The following is a 20,443-nucleotide window of genomic DNA, read 5'->3' on the forward strand; positions in this document are numbered from 1 at the left end:
TAAATGAAGAGCTGTTGTGGCAAATCAATGAAGAAAAAAGCATTTGGAAAAATACAGTTAAAAAGAGACAGACTTATTGGTCACATATTACGGCACCCTGGAATAGTCGCTTTAATATTAGAGGGTCAGATAGAAGGAAAAAAATGTGCAGGCAGGCAACGTTTGGAATATGTAAAACAAATTGTTGGGGATGTAGGATGTAGGGGGTATACCGAAGTGAAACGACTAGCACTAGATAGGGAATCTTGGAGAGTTGCATCAAACCAGTCAAATGACTGAAGAAAAAAAATTATTTTTAAATCAGTTCTTATAAGTGTATTAAATACAAAAAAAAATTAGAATGAATACTTTTAGTGTTGATTACAAATGATAAAATTATTCACTAATATTTATTTACTTAATTTTTATTTATTATCATTTTTTATTTAACATCGATTTCCTTGTTAAGTAAATAGAAAGATTAATTAGTTCCCACTACTAACAACTTATATAATTGCTGGTATGATGTATTAAAATTATATTGTTAATGAAACCAAAGTCAAACATATATTTAATAAAATTACGGATATAACATTAAAATCCATCAATTTCACAAAAAGTCTATAATTTTGACTTTTAAAATTGGCATCAGACTAAAAATAACAATTGTTAAATTTGCATATTAAAAGTAACATTTAATAAAGAAGCTATAAAACAGGTACAACAACCTACAGAACTGCTGTATAATGGATGAACTACCTTTACAGATAATATTGATAAATAAATTATCTACATTTCCAATTTTTTGAGTGTATTAAAATATGAATTTCAGATGTCGTGTCAGTCTTTAAATGAAGCAGCACAGATAATTTTTTTTTAAATGGCATTAAACAAAAAAATGAACATATTGGAGTAAGCTTTTAATTCATAAAATTACAAAAAAAATATATACTGCATTAGCAAGTACTTTAATCAAATTAATGTAAACATGAAATTTCTGTTATCAGTTTTCACAACTCTTCATCACCTCAATTTCTGTTATCAGTTTACACAACTCTTTATAGCCTTATATCCATTGACATTAATGGGTAATATGAGAGCAGTGTAACATATTTTCTTGGCCCTGAATCCAAGAGTAATATTAAAATTGACTCGTATTTAACAGAGAAAAAAATCTAATTAATACCTCTGAATCATGTATACTTCATAAATTAAAAATATTGGTGTTTGAAAAGGTACGAAAGCAAAAGTTGTCAGCTAACATGCTGCAAAAGCAAACTTGAGAAGAAAATCTCTACAGCATAAGTGAATAACTTACAAACCTGCTTTTTATTGATATACACTTACTTATCTGCTTTAGCTAAATTTACATGCCTCATGAAATACAAAAGAACACACTCTTTTTGTATTCTTGAGCAGTTATAACACACCAAACTCAATTTTTGCCACGAGATGTTTGTTCAAAGATCTCATGAGGATTACTCACAAGACCCATAAGCAATAGTTCTGGCTGCTGACATGGCATGATGAATGAAGCCATGTTCATTTGAAAAAAAATGTTACACTGTAAATGTCTTCTACTTTTACCTTCAGAAAATCCAAAAACCACTTGCAATATTCAACATAAGGAAAATCACTATATGTAACTGATGCCTTTATGTATTGTCTTACGTTGCAAATAAAATAATGGCTAGAATACCATCTTTTTAACTGCCATACATTATTATTAAGTAAATTCTTATTATAAGTGTATTAATTATGGAAAAAAATTAAAATTAATACTTACGTGTTCATTACCAGTAATAAAATTATTCAATAACATTTATTTAATTTCATATGTCTTGTTTTACAAAGGTATATTTTTAAATTTTAGTTAGTGCTCTGTGCACATTACTTCTCATGATTTCTGCTTGTTGTGCCAACTTTTTTGACTTTGAACTATGAAATCAGAAATATCCAAATCTACCTGTCAAGATAGACTTCCAGACTCAGGCGCATCTTTGTCAATCCAGCTTCTTGGAACTAACTGATCAAGTTTCACACAGCACTGTGATCTGGAACATTGATGTTTGGAACCTTTGATGAAAGATTTCCTTTATGTTTTCTACAGCACTGCCACAATCAAACACATTTTTAACCAAAACATAATAAGTTTCAAATGCTATAACCATTCACACTCTGGAAACAACAGGCTCAATGGTTTTGTAAATAAAAAACATTGTCAACAATAAAACACAGAAATCAGCTCTGACAAAGTCAGCTATTTGTTTTACTGCTGACAATATAAAAAAAAAGAAGTTAAATCGTATTTTACTGATTGAGATCCAAATGCTTTTGTTTAGATGCACAGTTACATTTGGTAACTAATAATGGTAAATATGTAGTATAGCACACTGCTGTACTATGAAATATAACTGTAGAAAAAAAAACAAGAATTTAAAACTGACAAACCCAATGAAAACAATAAATAATGTTGTTAGTTGTTACTTTAAAAAAGATCAATTAAATATTTTTTAGAAACTAATTGGAAAAATTAGAACAAGATCCTAAAGAGCTGACTAATAAGAATATGCTATTATGAAATTAAATAGCATACCACACGCTATACTTATGGTTAAGGACATTTACATACTTTATTTATTTGGGCTAAGTTCAAACTATTAAGTTAAGGAAATAATGAAAAAAAATATAAAGTAATTAAATAAAACAAAATTAATTTTTGCTATTTAATTTTATTTAACTTGCCATTTTTTTTAATACTTGGCATATTAATAACAAAAGAAAATGGTATATTAAAAAAAAAAACAAAAAACAATGACTTTTCTTAACATCTAAAGAAAAAAAACTGAAATAGTATGTAAGATTCTGAACTTTCAGATACATCATTTACTCAAAATGCATTAAGCTACTACACTGTTTTCAACTTTATTTTTAAAATTTACTGATCTTGTAGAAAAGAGAAACCTAATTTAATTTTAGTATATTGAAACAATTTGTATTTCTGAAAATAATTTTTTTTATAAAGTTATATTTTCATATACAAAACACAACCAGACAAATTAAATATCTAAACAGTAAGCTGAGCAATGTTCAATAATCACATAAAATATTATTTTCCATACAATAAATAATAAGTTAAGGAAAAAATATATATATATATTTTAAATAGCAAAATATCATCAAATATTACATATAATGTAATATAAATAATCTAATGAGAAAAAAATAGATATAGTATTAAGACAAACTTATTATTACTAAATATATATGCACACTAACAAAAAATGTAAACACTTCTAAAGAAAATAATTTAAAAAAAACACTTAACAAAATTTTTATTATATATATTAATTAATTTATAATATGTATATATTTTGCTTCTTTTTTTTTATAAATACAAAATACAAAACAGTACAATTCCATTCAGCCAACCATTATATCATTAAAAAATTAAAAAACAGCAACCATACGAATATTAACATCAGCTTCACTTCAGGTATAAAAAAATTAAGGGGCAAGGTAAAATCGGATAATCCAATCCATTTGTATGGACACACTTTTTTTTAATATTATAATTATCATTATTTTAAATTATTACTATAACTATTAATTCATTATATCACAACTTATCAATTCTAAATCTTACAGATAATTCTTTTATGAGTATTTTAATTAACATTACAACTTAATCATTCTCTATCAATATTCCTCAACTTCATTTAAATCAATAAAATTCCAAAAATAAACATATCATTGATTAAAAAAAATTACATTTCCTTTACTTAATTACTGAAATGTATATTTCTTTTTAAATATTATTTTTAACTATAAATAGTGGCACACTGATCTTTTAAAGGACTAGATTAATAAAATATATTTATAATATTATAATATATATATAATAGATCAGATTCACATAATTATATGCCTGACTTAATAATTAGGCCAAGCTAAAATAATAAATTAAGAAAATTAACGGAAAGAATTAACTTACAATGTCTTTTCTTTATACACTTTTATAATTACAACTAAATAAGAAAATAAAAAAAAAGTAATAACCGTTAAAAACATTGCACCACACATACAATAATAAAAAAAACAAACAAACAGATTTAAATACATAAAATACTACACACATATTCATTAATTTAACTATTAATAAAAAAAAATATACATAATATATATTATAAATTTGTGCATATTTCTGCGTAATGAATTTATAAATAATCATCATTTACTTTCTTACTTAAAACTAATAACAAAATTTAATTTAAATGTACATATTATGTAAGAAAAAAAAACCAAAAACTATACAGCATATAGGCATTGAATCGTTGTAAATCCCTGAAAACATAATCTTGAAGCCAATAATTATTTATACTTAAATAATTACATTATCTCTTTATAAAAAAATTCTATTATAAAATTCAGATGTATAAAATAGTCACAAGAATAACAGTACAGCTGGATCTGATTAAACAGTTTTAAATTCTATTAAAAACTCTTATAACAAAAATAATTTCATACACAATATACTTATTTTATATTTTGCAAAAAAAAATCTCATAATTACTTTAAGATTAGCAAGGATTAGGCTGATAAAAAAGAAAACCAAAACTGCTAAGCCCTTCTTGTACAAATGAACACTAAAAAATAAAAAAAAATACTATCAAGTAAACTTTCACTCATTAAAAATTTTACAGGTTCAGCCTCTAATCAAAATTAAGGGAAATATTTCAATTAAGTTTTTCAGGAGACAATTAATTTTATATTATTGCACTGTATCAACTAAAATACATTTGCTTTAAAAAAAAAGTAAAAAAATTACATAAAATATTCAACTAACATAAATTATTCTACAGGAAAAATTATGACAGAATGAGGATGTGGTGCCTAACACTTTTGTGCCTGCTCATGTGAAAATATGCAATAAGTAGCCAACACTTTTGGTTTAAATAAACTGTTAGGTTCTTTTTTATTCTGATAGGTTCTTATTAAGGCTGTATAGTTTGCATACAATGATCAGCTTTCAGTTTATGAACTTGGTTTTCTTCTACAAAATATTTTATTTATTTTTTTTAAATACCACTACACTTTTCTGTGTTATGTTATTTATTTTTAATATTTAAAAATTTACATTAATAAAATGTGATTTTTCAGTTTAATTTCTACTGAAGATTATTTTTTTTTCAGATATTTATTAAATATAAAATATTCTGTAAAAAAAATTATTACACTAATATTAACTTTTAACATTAATTTGAAATAATATTCTCAGATTTAGGTTATTACATGACTGTCTTTATCATTTAAAAAACAGCTAAATAAAATGCTATGCTTTTGCGAATAATTGAAAATATATGAAAAAATTCAGTGGCCATACACTGAGTACAATATACACCTGCAGGGAGAGAAATATTACAGGAGTTCTTGCAAGGAATGGATCTGGTTTCCCTCTATTTAGGAACTCTTAACACCTAACAATCATTTAAACATTTTTATCAATTTATTAAAATACTGTTTAGATTTTGAAAAAGTAAATTTAGTTTCTTAAATACCAACCAATAAATTTAACAGAGTATTTGAATACATCTAGCTTCATTATTTGATAGTACTAATTAAGCAATTATATGGTTTTTATATTCCTTTAGCTGTAGTTCAATGCATTTCTGTGTGGGTTCTTTGTAGTTTAGGAAAATATGTTTGTTTATAGCTAAAGTTTGTTTAAGTTGTTAAAAGTTAATTATTGCTTTTTAATGGTGAAAATTTTCCTTTAAATTTCTAACTACAATGAATAAAATAATTTTTATGCAATTATTTATTTACAAATTTTATCTACAATGTAGAAACTGTCATAATGGTTACTTATGAGGTGTGATCAAAAAATACGGTGAATGAATTTTTATAGCGGCAACTGCCGACGCTACATCCATATGCTGTAATTTGTCCAATAGCGTGATCAACTGAGACAGGAAGGGACAAGTTGTAACACGTTTGAGCTTGCCAGTCAGCTGCCAGAGCCGCTAGAGTGAGGTTGTGTTTATCGTGTCTGTCGCGCAACATGGATTTTGAACAACGCATTAACATTAAGTTTTGTTTTAAGTTGCAAAAGAGTGCCAAAGAAGGTTACGAAATGTTAGAATCGGTGTACGGCGATAATGTGGTAACTTTGAAGACTGTGTACAAGTGGTATGACCGATTTAAAAACGGAAATGAGTCTGTTGAAAACGAGCAGCGTGCGGGACGTCCAGTAACCTCAAAAACAGTTGAAAATGTGCAAAAAGTGGAAACAATGGTTCGTTCAAACAGGCGAATGACTATTCGAGAGCTATCGGAAGACCTTAACATCTCGTACAGATCTGTTCAAAGCATTTTAACTAATGAATTGCAAATGAGACGAGTGAGTGCAAAATTTGTTCCCAGACTTTTGAGTGATGAATAGAAGAAAAATCGTGTGTCAATTTGCACGAAGTTGAATTGTCATCTTCATGCAGATCCGGACTTCATGACCGAAATTGTAACTGGAGATGAAAGTTGGGTCTATGGCTATCACCCTGAGACCAAAATGCAGAGTTCTCAATGGAAAACCAGTTCATCTCCTCGCCCTAAAAAGGCACGTCAGTCAAAATCCAACATCAAGGTCATGCTCGTTGTTTTTTTCAATAGTGAGGGCATAGTGCAATCAGAGTTCGTTCCAAGGGTGACAACTGTAAACTCTGAATTTTATAAGGGTATACTGCAACGTTTGTGAAACAACGTACGAAGAAAGCGACCAGAAAAATGGACCAATGGCTTCCTTCTTCACCATGACAACACGCCATGTCACACCTCACTTCTGATTCGCGAGTTTTTGGCCGTAAAAAGTGTTCCTGTCTGTCCACATCTCCCATACTCACCGGATTTAGCACCATGCGACTTTTGGCTCTTCCCAAAAATTAAAACTGTGCTTAAAGGAAAACGTTTTGACACCATTGTAGACATTGAGAGGGCCACGACCGAGCAGCTGAAAGCCCTTCCGAAAGATGCCTTCTAGAAATCCCTCCAGTCATGGAGTCAACGTTGGGATAAGTGTATTGCTAGCCAAGGACAGTACTTTGAAGGAGATTAAATCGAATTCTATGTAACTTTATTACTTTTTTTAATAAAAATTATTCACCATATTTTTTTATCACACCTCGTAAGTATTTCTAAGTGAAAATAATAAAATTTTATTAAATGATTACATAGTGATATTTGATAACTGATAATATAGTTTTCATGTAAAGTTACACAATGAAAAAATACCGAAATTAAGACAAAATTTCAGGAAAAGTGATAACAAAAAAAAAAATATAAAAGTACTGACTCATGCTAGGAATTAAACTACGGTCAACTAATGAAAAACTACCATGCCGAACTCAACTGGCATGTCAGTTACAAAAATACAAATTTTACTACGTTTTATGGTTACATTAATTTTTTATATATAAAATAAAATTTATTGTTTTAAATCAAACAGAGGAAAGTTTTCAAGTTCTTCAGAACCGTAGTTTATTATCTAACAATAATTTTGGAACATCACCGTTTTATCAATATTCTATTTTTATAGCAAATGAATGACAATTTAAAATTATATATACTTTCCCAAATACAGAAAAATCCTGGTATCTGAACTTGGGTTAACCAAAACATCAACATATTTAAATAATCTTTAGTGTATTTAAAAGATATGAATTAAATGTTATTAAAAACAACAGAAAGAAAACAAATTAAAACCAAAACGCAATGAAGTAGGCTGCCTATTGTACTTTTATAGAAGTATAAACAAAAACTGTTTCTCTAATCAGAAGCCTTAACATTACTTAACATTCAGACAGGATGTTTTCTTAATACTTCGCAAGTCATTTCCTTACTATGGTATTACATATAATTAATTATCACATAATTTCTGTAGCAAGGAGTCCAGTCTTATATTGCGGTTGAATGTGATGGTGTCACTGTCTATACTTAAAAATAAAATGCAACTTCTGTTTCATATCATCTGTGGTAATTTTTGTTGGTTGAATGGAATAAAATTTAACAATGATGTCATATATAAATGAGAAGTTATAACTATTGAAAAAAAATTGGAAGCTGTAAAAAGGGTTCAAAATGGTGTATTTCCATGCCATAGACTAGATTAAATGCAAAGACAAACTCAAACAGCATAATATTAAAAACACTGAATAGAACAATGAAAGAACTGAAATATAAAAAACTAAATGAACCTGTAGTTTTAAAGTTCACACAGAATAGGGAAAATGGACTTCTAACATCTGGCATTATAATTCAAAAGAAGGCTAAAATATTAGCAGAAGTTTAAGATGGTTGGACAGGTGAAAAACCACATACCAAATTCAATTAAATGTTGTGGTGAGCAGTTATCAACTGATAAAAACACAACTTTTCAAAAGTGAATTTAAAAAAAACAACAGGGTTACACAAAAGACCAACTTTTTAACATTGATGAATCTGTATTTAATTTTAAGTTATTACCCGAGAAATCAAATCGCTTGCAGTGACAGGTGAAAAATGAATTCAAGGTCATATAATGAACAATTCAGTGCTTTAGGCAGGCTTAATATAACTTATAAATTACACACTGAAATTTCTGTAATGCTGTATTACTATCCTCATTCCTGCAGTGATCATAATTGTATCATTGCAGTTTGTCGAACAAAGCAATGACTTGACACCCACAGACATAATGTTTGGTGCGAAATTGCAACAAGAAAATAGGTAGAAAGTCAAACCCAGAAAAAAATTCCTGATTTTTTCAGAAAAAAATAATTAGAAGGCTACTGTAATGATTTTTCATTAAATCGCTTAAATAAATGTTTTTCAGACAAAATAATGCTGTTTTTTTAAATAAAATAATCTTTTTTCCTTATTATTTAGCAAACCGGCTCATCTGAAATTTCCAGTTATCTGGAATCAACCTGCCCCCATTATTTTGGATAACTGGGATTATACCTGTACTACTATTACAATGAATTGTGAATTAGTCAAGTTATACTGTGAGTATACATATGCATAATAGGTGGCTAGTAAAACTTTTACATGTAAATGCTGTTAAATAAGACTACTTTATTATATGTATGAGTTTACATAATATTTTCCAATCCAGAGCGCTGTACAAGTACATGAATTGATATATAAAATTAAACAGTACCAAAGGATACATAAAACATAAACATTCATATACATGTGAATTTATTGACTATAAAATTCATTATAGATTACATTATTATAATTAGGTCATAAATTTCTAGAATAAGTTTGCATGCTTTGATATCTACCAGAAATAAAATTAAGTCTTATATAAGGGTTTAACATTTTACTTGCTGAAATTATTTTTAATAATTTGATGGGAAAAATAATATTTTTAAACTTATTAGCATAAATACCCTTAAAAAAATTATAAAAGTAAACACTGCCAAGAAAATGAGCAGCTCAACTTGAATAAATGACAAACAGAGCAGCAAAACATTCAGCTGCTACCGACTGGAAGAAATACAGATTGCAGCCCACCGAGAAATCTGATTAATTAATGCTTCCCAACAATTTTTTTTTAATATAATGCAATCTTCTTAATAAGGCTTAGATCAAGATTATGAAAATCCCAGTCTATCTGCAAGTTAATTTTGTCATTTGTTTGCAGCCATTTTTGAGATCTTGCCTGTTCAAATTTTCAACAACTTTTTCAAGGTTAAATCATTCCATGTTTTACATATAAGCATCTTTTGTATTAAATGAGCATATTTCATAAGTATTTCCTTAACATAGCTGTATCTTGGGTGCTCTTTTTACTTTACTAAGAAAATCTGTATTCAACAAAGAGTAATTAAGAGAAATGCAAGCCTTACTAAACTGACACTTTTTTAAACTTTGTATGCACTACCACTCTTAAAACTATAAGAACTTACAAACTTACATTCTCTCTTATCTAACAAAAAAGGGGACACAGAGCACTAAAATAACTGTTCTGTCTCCACACTGAAAATAATGTAAGCACAATTAACACACTCTTGTAGAAGCTAACTTTTCAAGATGGAATAAATGTTTAAACACAAATTAAAACTGATTTTCCTGTATTACAGATTAAAAAAAATTTTATACCAGTTTCTAAATAAATGGATGTTTTATAAATGTTTATTAATTTTTTTAATGATTAATTTATTTTTTGGTTAAAAAAAATGTTTGGAGGTAAATAGAATTCAATACATCTTCAGAGCAGTATTGTATAAAGTAAATAAACTTTAGTGGTGTTGATAATTTTGTATTTAATATCTTTTAAAGTAAATAAAAAACAAAATAAATAAATAAAATTAGTATTTTTTACAGTAAAAAAATGATTATAACATAGTCATAATTTTTACTTACTTTCTAAAATAGGCTCGATATACTTTTAACTGAATAGTATCATGTAACAGGACTATAGACAGAAGTAAGAAATAAAAGGTAAAAAAAAAGTAAGTCACAATAAAATGTATAAATGACAAATGGAATGCCATGCTTGAGAGAAGGTACAAATTAAGATAATTGTCATAGGTTCCATTCAGAAACTTGGCAAAAAACACTTAATTGATTTAATATTTTACACTCTGGAAACAAAATAAAATGGTTTACAGCCTGATGTTTTAAATAATTTAAATTTATAGAATACCAAATCAACACTAAAATTCACCCAGTTAATTCTGTGCATTGAATCAATGTGGTCAATTTTGATAAGAGTAAACAGGTTATTAATTTTCTTTAACATATATAACATTACACTGAATCTCTTCTACAGCCTGCTGATTATATTTGAAATTTATTGTTACAGCATTCTGAAGGTGGTGGATACCGTGAGTTCACCTTTAAACTATGAAAATGTGTAAGAACTTTTGTGAATTAAAAAGTTTATAAATAATGTTAATGTGCTGAAAGTAAAAAAAAGAACTCCTAAGAAATTGTGTTTATTTGCTACTTCTTAAAATAATATTACTTTTTGTAACTAAAAATACAATTTTTGCTAAAGTTTTGGATTCCCATTTAGTTAAAATAATAGCAGCCTTTTTTTTTTCTCAATAAGATAGGAATCTTATTACCTTCTATTAACCTCTGTACGAATATGTTCAAACTCAGCATCATTTTACTATATAAAAGAAAAAATCTAAGATATCTGCAATCCTTTAGTTCTGAACCACCACTGGATATGTGCGCAATAATATATTAGTAGTTAATAAAAATTTTAATTTTGATAAGACTGAATTTTTTACTTTTTTACATTTTTAATTACTTTACCTTTCTTTTTTTTAGATAATTTCGTAAACTTAAAAGAAAATACAAAAACTCAGGCAATTTCATAAATACTTTATAAAAAAAAGGAAAAAGATGAAATGTTAAATATTTTACAGCAAAAGTCACATTCAATACAGATCTGAAAATACAATCCTACTTCCAAACAGCCCAATATCAGAAACTTCACAAAACAGCAAAGCTACTATAAATCACATATAATAATACTTAGCAGAGGCAAAATGCTGAAAATACTATTGATGTTCATGGTATTTGAATGTTGTCACAATAACGGATCACCTTATAATACAAAGTTCCCTAGCTGCACACAACTGATATTTATTGTATTTACAGAACTTATTGCACTTACTACAGAGTTCAAACAACATAACTTTAAACTATTAATAATAAATGTCAAAAATTAAAATAAAAAACTTTTTCCATATTATAATTTCAATAAATCGAATTAAAATAAATACTACAAATGGATGTAATGTATGATATGGTAATATGAGCAAAATTGCTGATATTTTTCTAACTATACAAATAATAATAATCATTAAAATTAAATAATTATACATTAAATATAAGATACACTATTAACTACAAATGACAGCTGTTAAAACATCACATTATAATTACATGCTGATTAAAAATTCATATAATGAAAAAAAAAACAGCAATCCTTTTCAATAATATAAATTCTGAAGTTTATAGGTGGATTATGGGAACGAAGTATGTAACCAGCCTCATAAAACAATGAATAGATCTTGAAGAATTCTATAATTCTCTCACTTTTATTCCATTTTAATTCTCCAAAGCTGTCCAAACAGTACATCGGTAAGGTATTATCTATAAGCTGAGCAGTGCCAGCAGACACAGATATCAAAGGTTAAAGGAAAAAAGCGATTAAAAAAATCGTGCAACATTTTTACCAAAATTGGGAGCTAATTAGACTGAGTATCTTACTGCATAACTGAATGGAATCATTTATTACTGCTTATCTTTCCAAATATGTACTGGTGTCTGGGTAAAATTTTCAAGAAATTAATATCTCTTCATTTGAATCTCAAAAGGTATCTAAAAAAGTGATTGTGAAAGACACAGATTAAGTAGAAAGAATCATGGAGGATAAGCTGGATAAAGTATGAATAAAAAATTAAGTAAGAATACAAATTAAAAACAGTAAGGAACCTCTATAAGAATAATGGAAGGTAGAAGGTATGAAGCTGATGCCACATCAATACCTACCATAGAGCAGAACTCCAATGATATGATATAAAATGAAACTTTGTACTTGCATTTCTTTGTTTTCTCTTTTATGGAGGACATTTCATTAAGATGAGCGATCTGTTTTATAAGACTGTTAAGATGCACAATGAAAATGACCACATGAATATCCTCTTATTGAATTTTATAGTTCTTTTAATTAAATTCTTTCTGTTCTTAGGAATAATACATTTATTCCTAATATATAAGTAGCACTATGACATTCTTGTTTACATCATTGAAAAGTTTCTGCAAACAATTCAATGTTTATTTTTAAAAAAAATAAATTCATATACTAACAGAATAATGACAAAAAATCCTAAAAATAAGTTATCAGTACCGACTTTAAAAATACGTTACTTACACAAACAAAATTACATTGTAATGTTTGTTCATTGAATTATTTGACCTCTAGATTGAATAAAAAAAAAAAAAAAAAATCACTATTTAATTAAGAGCCTGATTTTTTTTTCACATGTAGCAGTTTTATATGATATAACAATACACTGGTCTGCACAGCAACATATCATAATTATAATATATTTACTTAGCCATGAAGCAATTCTTTTAAATTATAAAAAAATAAGAAATTCAATTTAAGAAAATCATTAAAAGATTGTCCTGGTATGTGTAAGATATAAAAGCGCATTAGGTATTATACCTAGCAATTATTAACAGGTCGTGGTAAAGGGCGTACAAGATATAATTTTTCACCCTGTTTGTTCGTATAAATAGGCGCTCGTTGATAATGATCAACGAGTTGTTCGAGTGTATGGAATTTACGCTGTCCAATACAGTAAAGTGCTCCTTCTACATGCACTCGGAAATGTTTATTACGGCCTGGAGCTTTCAAAGAAACTGAATAATCTCCCATCTGAAACAGTAAGAAAAAATTTACATTTGTATAATAATGAATGAGGTATTTAAAAAGATAAAAAAATTGTATAAATAACTACTTTTTTTTTTTAACAGCAAGTTAGAAAATGTGCATACTACAATATATGTAGTATTGCAATGACAAATTTTATATATCTTCAGTTCAGCAGAGGATCAAGAAAAATAACATCTCTAACAATTACAGACCGTTAGCTCCTCTAATTTTACCCTTGCAAAAAACATGTTGCTCAATGATATGTGCTACTAATACTTGGAGTTATTGCACAATTAATGTAATCTGATATTCTTCTGACACCTGAAATGGTACAACATTTTTGGGAATAAAAGATGCCCAAAACCTTAATGTAAAATGAGAATAAACATATTCAGAAGAAAGAAAAGTTAACTTAATACTATCCATTCTCTTACCTAACATTCCTACACCTGAGATACTGTCAATCTATTCTTTTGTATGAGAATATTTTATCACAATACAGTTTACTAATGATGGGCTCATATTTTCAATGAATTTATTATGCTTACACATCAAATTAGTTAATATGATTTTCCCCCTTCATTTTATACAAGTAACTTAATATCATAATGTCCTACTTAGTAAGGTCCATTCAGAAAGTACCCAACTGTATTTTTCTCTCAAAAAGTAAGTGCAACACTAATACATAGTGAGCCAATTCATGTTTTTTGTAAACTTGTAAAGCACGTCTTGTTGCCCAGCAATCATTATTTTAGTCTAAGGATGCTTGTTGCATTTTTATTTCATGCAAAATATTGCAACACATTACTACATCAAATTCTGCCAAAAGCCTGATGATACCCAAAGCAAAACAGTTTAGAATTAAGCAGGGAATGAAGCTAGAGGGGTTACACAAAGAGTGGTATAAATATATTTGATAAAGTAACCACCATATAAATGGTTGTTTAATTATATGAAATCATCAGCTGACTATCAGAAACTGCAAATGACATTGGGATTAACAATGGTTCTGTATGTAAGATTTTAACAAATGATCTGGGTATAAACAGAGTGGCTGCAAAACTTTTGCCAAAGCTGCTTTATTTTGAACAGGAAGAAATCTATTTTGTTGTTATACAGGACATGCTGGAATGCACCAATTTCCGTAAGAATGTTGCAATGACTCTTAAGAAACTTGCAATGAATCTTGGATTAGATAACACCCAGAAATCAAAGGTGTGTCTTCAATTATGTCATCATAATTGAAGACACCATCATCCACAAAATTGAAGAATTTAACAAGGAAGCAGCAAAGTAATGCTGACTTGTTTTTTATTCCTGTGAAGCTGTCCAGTATCAATATACATTAGAAAGACAAACTATCAACATACAGAACTATACAGTTCTGCAACACCTTTATGATACAGTTTGGCACAATAGAAAAGATCTGTGGAAATCATGCAAGTGGCACCCATCTATTTATCATGAATATTAATATAGAATTTCTTGGTTAAGGATACAATTCCTCAGGTTCGCTCAGTTTCTTAGTATTAATATATAAAGCTCCTTTTTCGGGTTGTTCAAGTCACAAGGGAACTATTTTGAGGGAAACTACTAGGTAAGCTTGTTTTTACACCATATAATCGGATACCCTTTGAACAGACTTTATCTTTTAAGCATTATGTTACGTTATAGGTGACTTGATGCCCAAAAGACAAATAAATCAGTCCAGAAAATGATACAGCAATTCACAAAAATTATATTTCATACCATGCTAACTTATGAGTTAAGTGATCTCCTGCTGTCTAATTCGCTAAGTTAATATAAATTGTTAATATAAATTGCTAAGTTAATATAAATCACTGTTCATCGAAGGGACTGGTTGAATGGTGTACGTTATTCTCAACAAAACTAACAAAATACTGCTGCTTATACTATGGATATTTTAAATGTGTTAAAACAAAAAATTAAACCACCCATTTCTGATAAAAACCAATGTATTCAATACAACAGCCTTTACTACTCACGAGGGGAAATAACTCCCTATGAATCATGAGACCCTGCTGTTGGTGAGGGGGGCTTGAGTGCTCAGTGATACAGAATAGCTGGACCAAAGGTACAACCATATCTGTTGAGAGCCAGACTAAGGAATGATTCCTGAAAGAGGGCAGCAGCTCTTTCAGTAGTTGTTAAAGGCGTAAATCAGGATGACTTAAACGGTCATAACAACATCAATCAATCCTTTGAGTACTGCGCAGTTGAAAGCAATGGAAAACTACAGCTACTTTTTTCCAAGAAAATGTAGCTCTTTGCATTTTCATATAACAATGATGGAAATGCCTTCCTTGGTAAAATATTCCGGAGATAAACTAGTTCCCCGTTCGGATCTCCGGGTGGGGACTACAAAGGAAGACGTCAACATTAAATTAAAAAATAACATCCTACGAGTCGGAGTGTGGAATGGTAGAAGTCTAAAAAAGGATGGTACGTTAGACAATTTAAAAAGGGAAATGAATATGATAAATGTAGATTTAGTAGGAATTAGCGATGTTCGGTAGGAAGAGGAAAACGACTTCTGGTCAGGTGATTTTAGAATAATTAACTCAGCTTCAAATAATGGGCAGGCAGGAGTAGGTTTCGTAATGAACAAGAAGATAGGGAAGAGAGTAGAATATTTCAAAATGCATAGCGTTAAAATCATTGTAATAAGGAAAAAATTGAAACCTTAACTGACAACGATTGTTGACATCTATATGCCTACAAGCGCCCATGATGATGATGAGGTAGAGTGTGTATACGAAGAGATTGATGAAGCAATTAAACACGTAAAAGGAGATGAAAATTTAATAATAGTTGGAGATTGGAATGCAGGCACTGGAAAAGGCAAGGAAGGAAATATAGTGGGAGAATATGGGCTGGGCAAAAGAAATGAAAGAAGCGACCAACTTATAGAGTTTTGCATGAAGTATAATTTAGTAATTGTCAACACCCAGTTTAAAAATCATAATAGAAGAATATACACATGGAAAAAGCCGTGATACTGCAAGGTATCAATTAGTTTATACCATGATTAAGCAAAGATTTAGAAATCAACTCATCAACTGCTAAACTTACCCTGGAGCATACATTGATAGCGATCATAATTTAGTGATGAGATGTAGATTGGGGATTAAAAAACCTGAAGAAAAGGTATCAGATGAATCAGTGGAATTTAGAGATGCTAGAGGAAGAGGGGGTAAAGAAGATTTTTGAGGAGGACATCGCAATAGGTCTGAGTAAAAAAGATAATGTAGAAAAAGAATGGGAGAATGCTTAAAAGGAAATTCTTAAATCAGCAGAAGTGAACTTAGGCAGAACAAAGAGAACTGGTAGAAAACCTTGGATTTCAGATAATATATTGGAACTGATGGATGAACGTAGAAAATGTAAGAATCCTAGCGATGAAGAAAGTAAAAGGAACTATCGATAATTAAGAAATACTATAAATAACTAGCAAAAGAAAAGTGGATTAAAGAAAAGTGTCCAGAAGTGAAAAGAGAAATAAACATTGGTAAAATAGACGAAGCATACAGGAAAGTTAAGGAAAATTTTGGGGTACATAAATTAAAATCTAATAATGTGTTAAACAAACATGGTACACCAATTTATAATACAAAAGGCAAAGTCGATAGGTGGGTGGAATACATTGAAGAGTTATACGGAAGAAATGAATTAGAAAATGGTGTTATAGGGGAAGAAGAGGAAGTTGAACAGGATGAAACGGGAGAAACAATACTGAGATCTGAATTTAAGAGAGCATTAAAGATTTGAATGGCAGAAAGGCTCCTGGAATAGACGGAATACCTGTAGAATTACTGCGCAATGCAGGTGAGGAAGTGATTGATAGATTAACTGGTGTGTAATATTTATGAAAAAGGGGAAGTTCCGTCAGACTTCAAAAAGTGTTATACTCATGATACCAAAGAAAAGTTCCGTCAGACTTCAAAAAGTGTTATACTCATGATACCAAAAAGCAGGAGCAGCTAAATACAGAACAATTAGCTTAACTAACCATGCATCAAAAATCTTAACTAGAATTCTATACAGAGGAATTGAGAGGAGCGTGGAAGAAGTGTTAGAAGACCAATTTGGTTTCAGAAAAAGTATAGGGACAAGGGAACAACTTTAGGTGTCAGATTAAAGAAAAACTGATGAACATACTTGGCATTTATAGAACTAGAAAAGGTATTCGATAACGTAGACTGGAATAAAATGTTCACCATTTAAAAAAAGATAGGGTTCAAATACAGAGATAGAAGAACAATTGCTAACATTTACAGAAACCAAACAGCAACAGTAATAATTGAAGAACATAAGAAAGAAGCCGTAAGAAGAAAAGGAGTCTGACAAGGATGTTCCCTATCCCTGTTACTTTTTAATCTTTACATAGAACTAGCAGTTAATGATGTTAAAGAACAATTTAGATCCAGAGTAACAATATAGGGTGAAAAGATAAAAATGCTACGATTTGCTGATGATATAGTAATTCTAGCTGAGAGTAAAAAGGATTTAGAAGAAACAATGAACGGCATAGATGAAGTCCTACGCAAGAACTACCACATGAAAATAAACAAGAACAAAATGAAAGTAATGAAATGTAGTAGAAATAACGAAGATGGACCACTGAATGTAAAAGTAGGAAGAGAAATGATTATGGAGGTAGAAGAATTTTGTTATTTGGGAAGTAGAATTACTAAAGATGGACAAAGCAGGAGCGATATATAAAATGCCGAATAGCACAGGCGAAACGAGCTTTCAGTCAGAAATATAATTTGCTTACATCAAAAATTAATTTAAATGTCAGGAAAAGATTTTTGAAAGTATATGTTTGGAGTGTAGCTTTACATGGAAGTGAAACTTGGATGATCAGAGTACCTGAAAAGAAAAGTTAGAAGCTTTTGAAATGTGGTGCTATAGGAGAATGTTAAAAATCAGATGGGTGGATAAAGTGACAAATGAAGAGGTATTGCGGCAAATAGATGAAGAAAGAAGCACTTGGAAAAATATAGTTAAAAGAAGAGACAGACTTATAGGCCACATACTAAGGCATCCTGGAATAGTCGCTTTAATATTGGAAGGACACGTAGAAGGGAAAAATTGTGTAGGCAGGCCACGTTTGGAATATGTAAAACAAATTGTTAGGAATGTAGGATGTAGAGGGTATACTGAAATGAAACGACTAGCACTAGATAGCGAATCTTGGAGAGGTGCATCAAACCAGTCTAATGACTGAAGAAAAAAAATAATAAAAAGGGGAAATAAATCTTATATTTAGAAAATTATCATTATTTTTAAATGTATTACCAACAAAGCAGGAATTTTATCACAAAAGGATAGATTAAACTAACTAATATTTCATAATCAAAGCTAGTTACTAATCAATTAATCAGTGCAACAAAATTACTCTGTTATGAAGATACCAATATCTAACAGAACCTATAAAAGGCACAGGTGTGTGTGAGTATGGTATCACCTGGATGAAAAATGAAAAAAATAAGAGATTTATTGAATTCTCCCCTCAGTTAACTATATATAAAACAAAAATTTATAACTGTTTATTATATATGAGTAACATATTTGTTACAAATTTATAACTGTTTGTAAGAGGGTATATGATTGTAGAGTGAATTAATGAATTCAAAAATACATACATAATTTACTAATTAAAATGTCAAAATCTAACCTAAGCAATATAATAAATTACAAATTTTAATAAAAAACTTAATATCAGAATAATAAAAAATAAAAATATACCCACATTTGTTTCACTGTCTCTTATAAGAAAATCTCCATCATGGCCTTGTTGGTTAAGCAAATTATCGCATTGTGCTCTTGTAATAGCACCATAATACCATGGTTTACCAACAAGGTGAGGCCGATCTTGTCCACCCCTTCGTTCTAATGAATCACCACGATCACTACCACCGACTCGTTCTCTAAGAGGTTGAGTCAAGTATTCACTTAGTTCCTGTTTTATCAATCAATTAATTTATCATTAAAAACTAATTTACTTAAAAATATTACTTAACATAGAAAAATAATCAAAGGTAGAAAATAAATTTATTTTGAAAAGAATCAATCACCACTTTGCAGACAACCAATCCACTTTCAATGAAATATAAATAACAGCTTCACTCTATTTTATTACAGGGAGTAACTGTGTAATGCACATCATTGCCTCACATAAAGTAATTCTGAATAGTAGTTTTGTTGAGATACTTTATATGAATTACAAACATAAGAAAGACTGGGAAGAATAGCACCAAGCAATATAAAAATATGTACTAAAGCATTTTATTCATGTTGATAAAAGTGTTGTTAGTTAATGAAAGAGATATTTTTGCCATGAAAACATGTTACTCAAATGGTGTTCAGGCAGCGTTGCTGTCTGTCTGACACCATGTGATATTAAATATTATTTTTTTCATCTTTTCAATTTAATTTGGTAGTATTTTATTAAACATGTGTTAGCGCATAACATGCAGCCATACAATATGGCCTAGTTGCCAAGCCTGTTGAATTCAGTATTATATTATTGCAAGATGTACTAAATTATAATTGTTAATTCAAATCATTTTTGTTCTATTACAGTCCACTTAACATAAACGAAACATAATTTAGTCCTCCGAGCCGGATATTTGGAATTTAATACATAGTGAAATCATCAACTAAATTTTATAATTGTGAGCACAATGTAACATTGTTAAGCATCATGGTGTCAGAAGCAATCAAATGCATATGATTCTACTGATTCGTAAGAACAAAACTGAAATGTGTAAACTTGAAAATGTGTGTTTAATTAATTGGTGCGGCAATTTCAACTGCAATTCATAAGTAAAATATGTATCTTCATCATCGCTAGACATCTTGGATTCAAATGAGGTAAGCTAACTGCCTATCTATAGAAGTAATACTTGTACTGTTAATACCTCTTTATCTCAGCCAATATTCTGACCTTAATAACCCAGTTATTGACGTTGTATCCTATGCTCCGATTATCATTTCATA

General features: G+C 29.1%; 1 protein-coding gene across 3 annotated transcripts in view; it reads right to left on the reverse strand.

Annotated features, from left to right (window-relative positions):
- Nucleotides 1–632: 632 nt before the first annotated feature.
- Nucleotides 633–20,443, reverse strand: part of dock (SH2/SH3 adaptor protein dock) — a 53,704-nt gene continuing 33,893 nt past the window's right edge. For 2 of the 3 annotated variants that reach the window (XM_075356017.1, XM_075356018.1), the window contains 2 exons: nucleotides 19,194–19,403; nucleotides 2,698–13,420 (listed from right to left, as the gene is read on the reverse strand). In XM_075356017.1, coding sequence (XP_075212132.1) covers nucleotides 13,208–13,420; nucleotides 19,194–19,403 — 423 coding nt within the window. In that variant the 3' untranslated portion in view covers nucleotides 2,698–13,207. Of the gene's footprint in view, nucleotides 2,034–2,697; nucleotides 13,421–19,193; nucleotides 19,404–20,443 lie in introns of those variants that run through there. The other variant, XR_012755104.1, reaches the window with a different exon arrangement.

Source organism: Lycorma delicatula, chromosome 2 (genome assembly GCF_047948215.1).
Source record: "Lycorma delicatula isolate Av1 chromosome 2, ASM4794821v1, whole genome shotgun sequence".
NCBI lineage: Eukaryota > Metazoa > Arthropoda > Insecta > Hemiptera > Fulgoridae > Lycorma > Lycorma delicatula.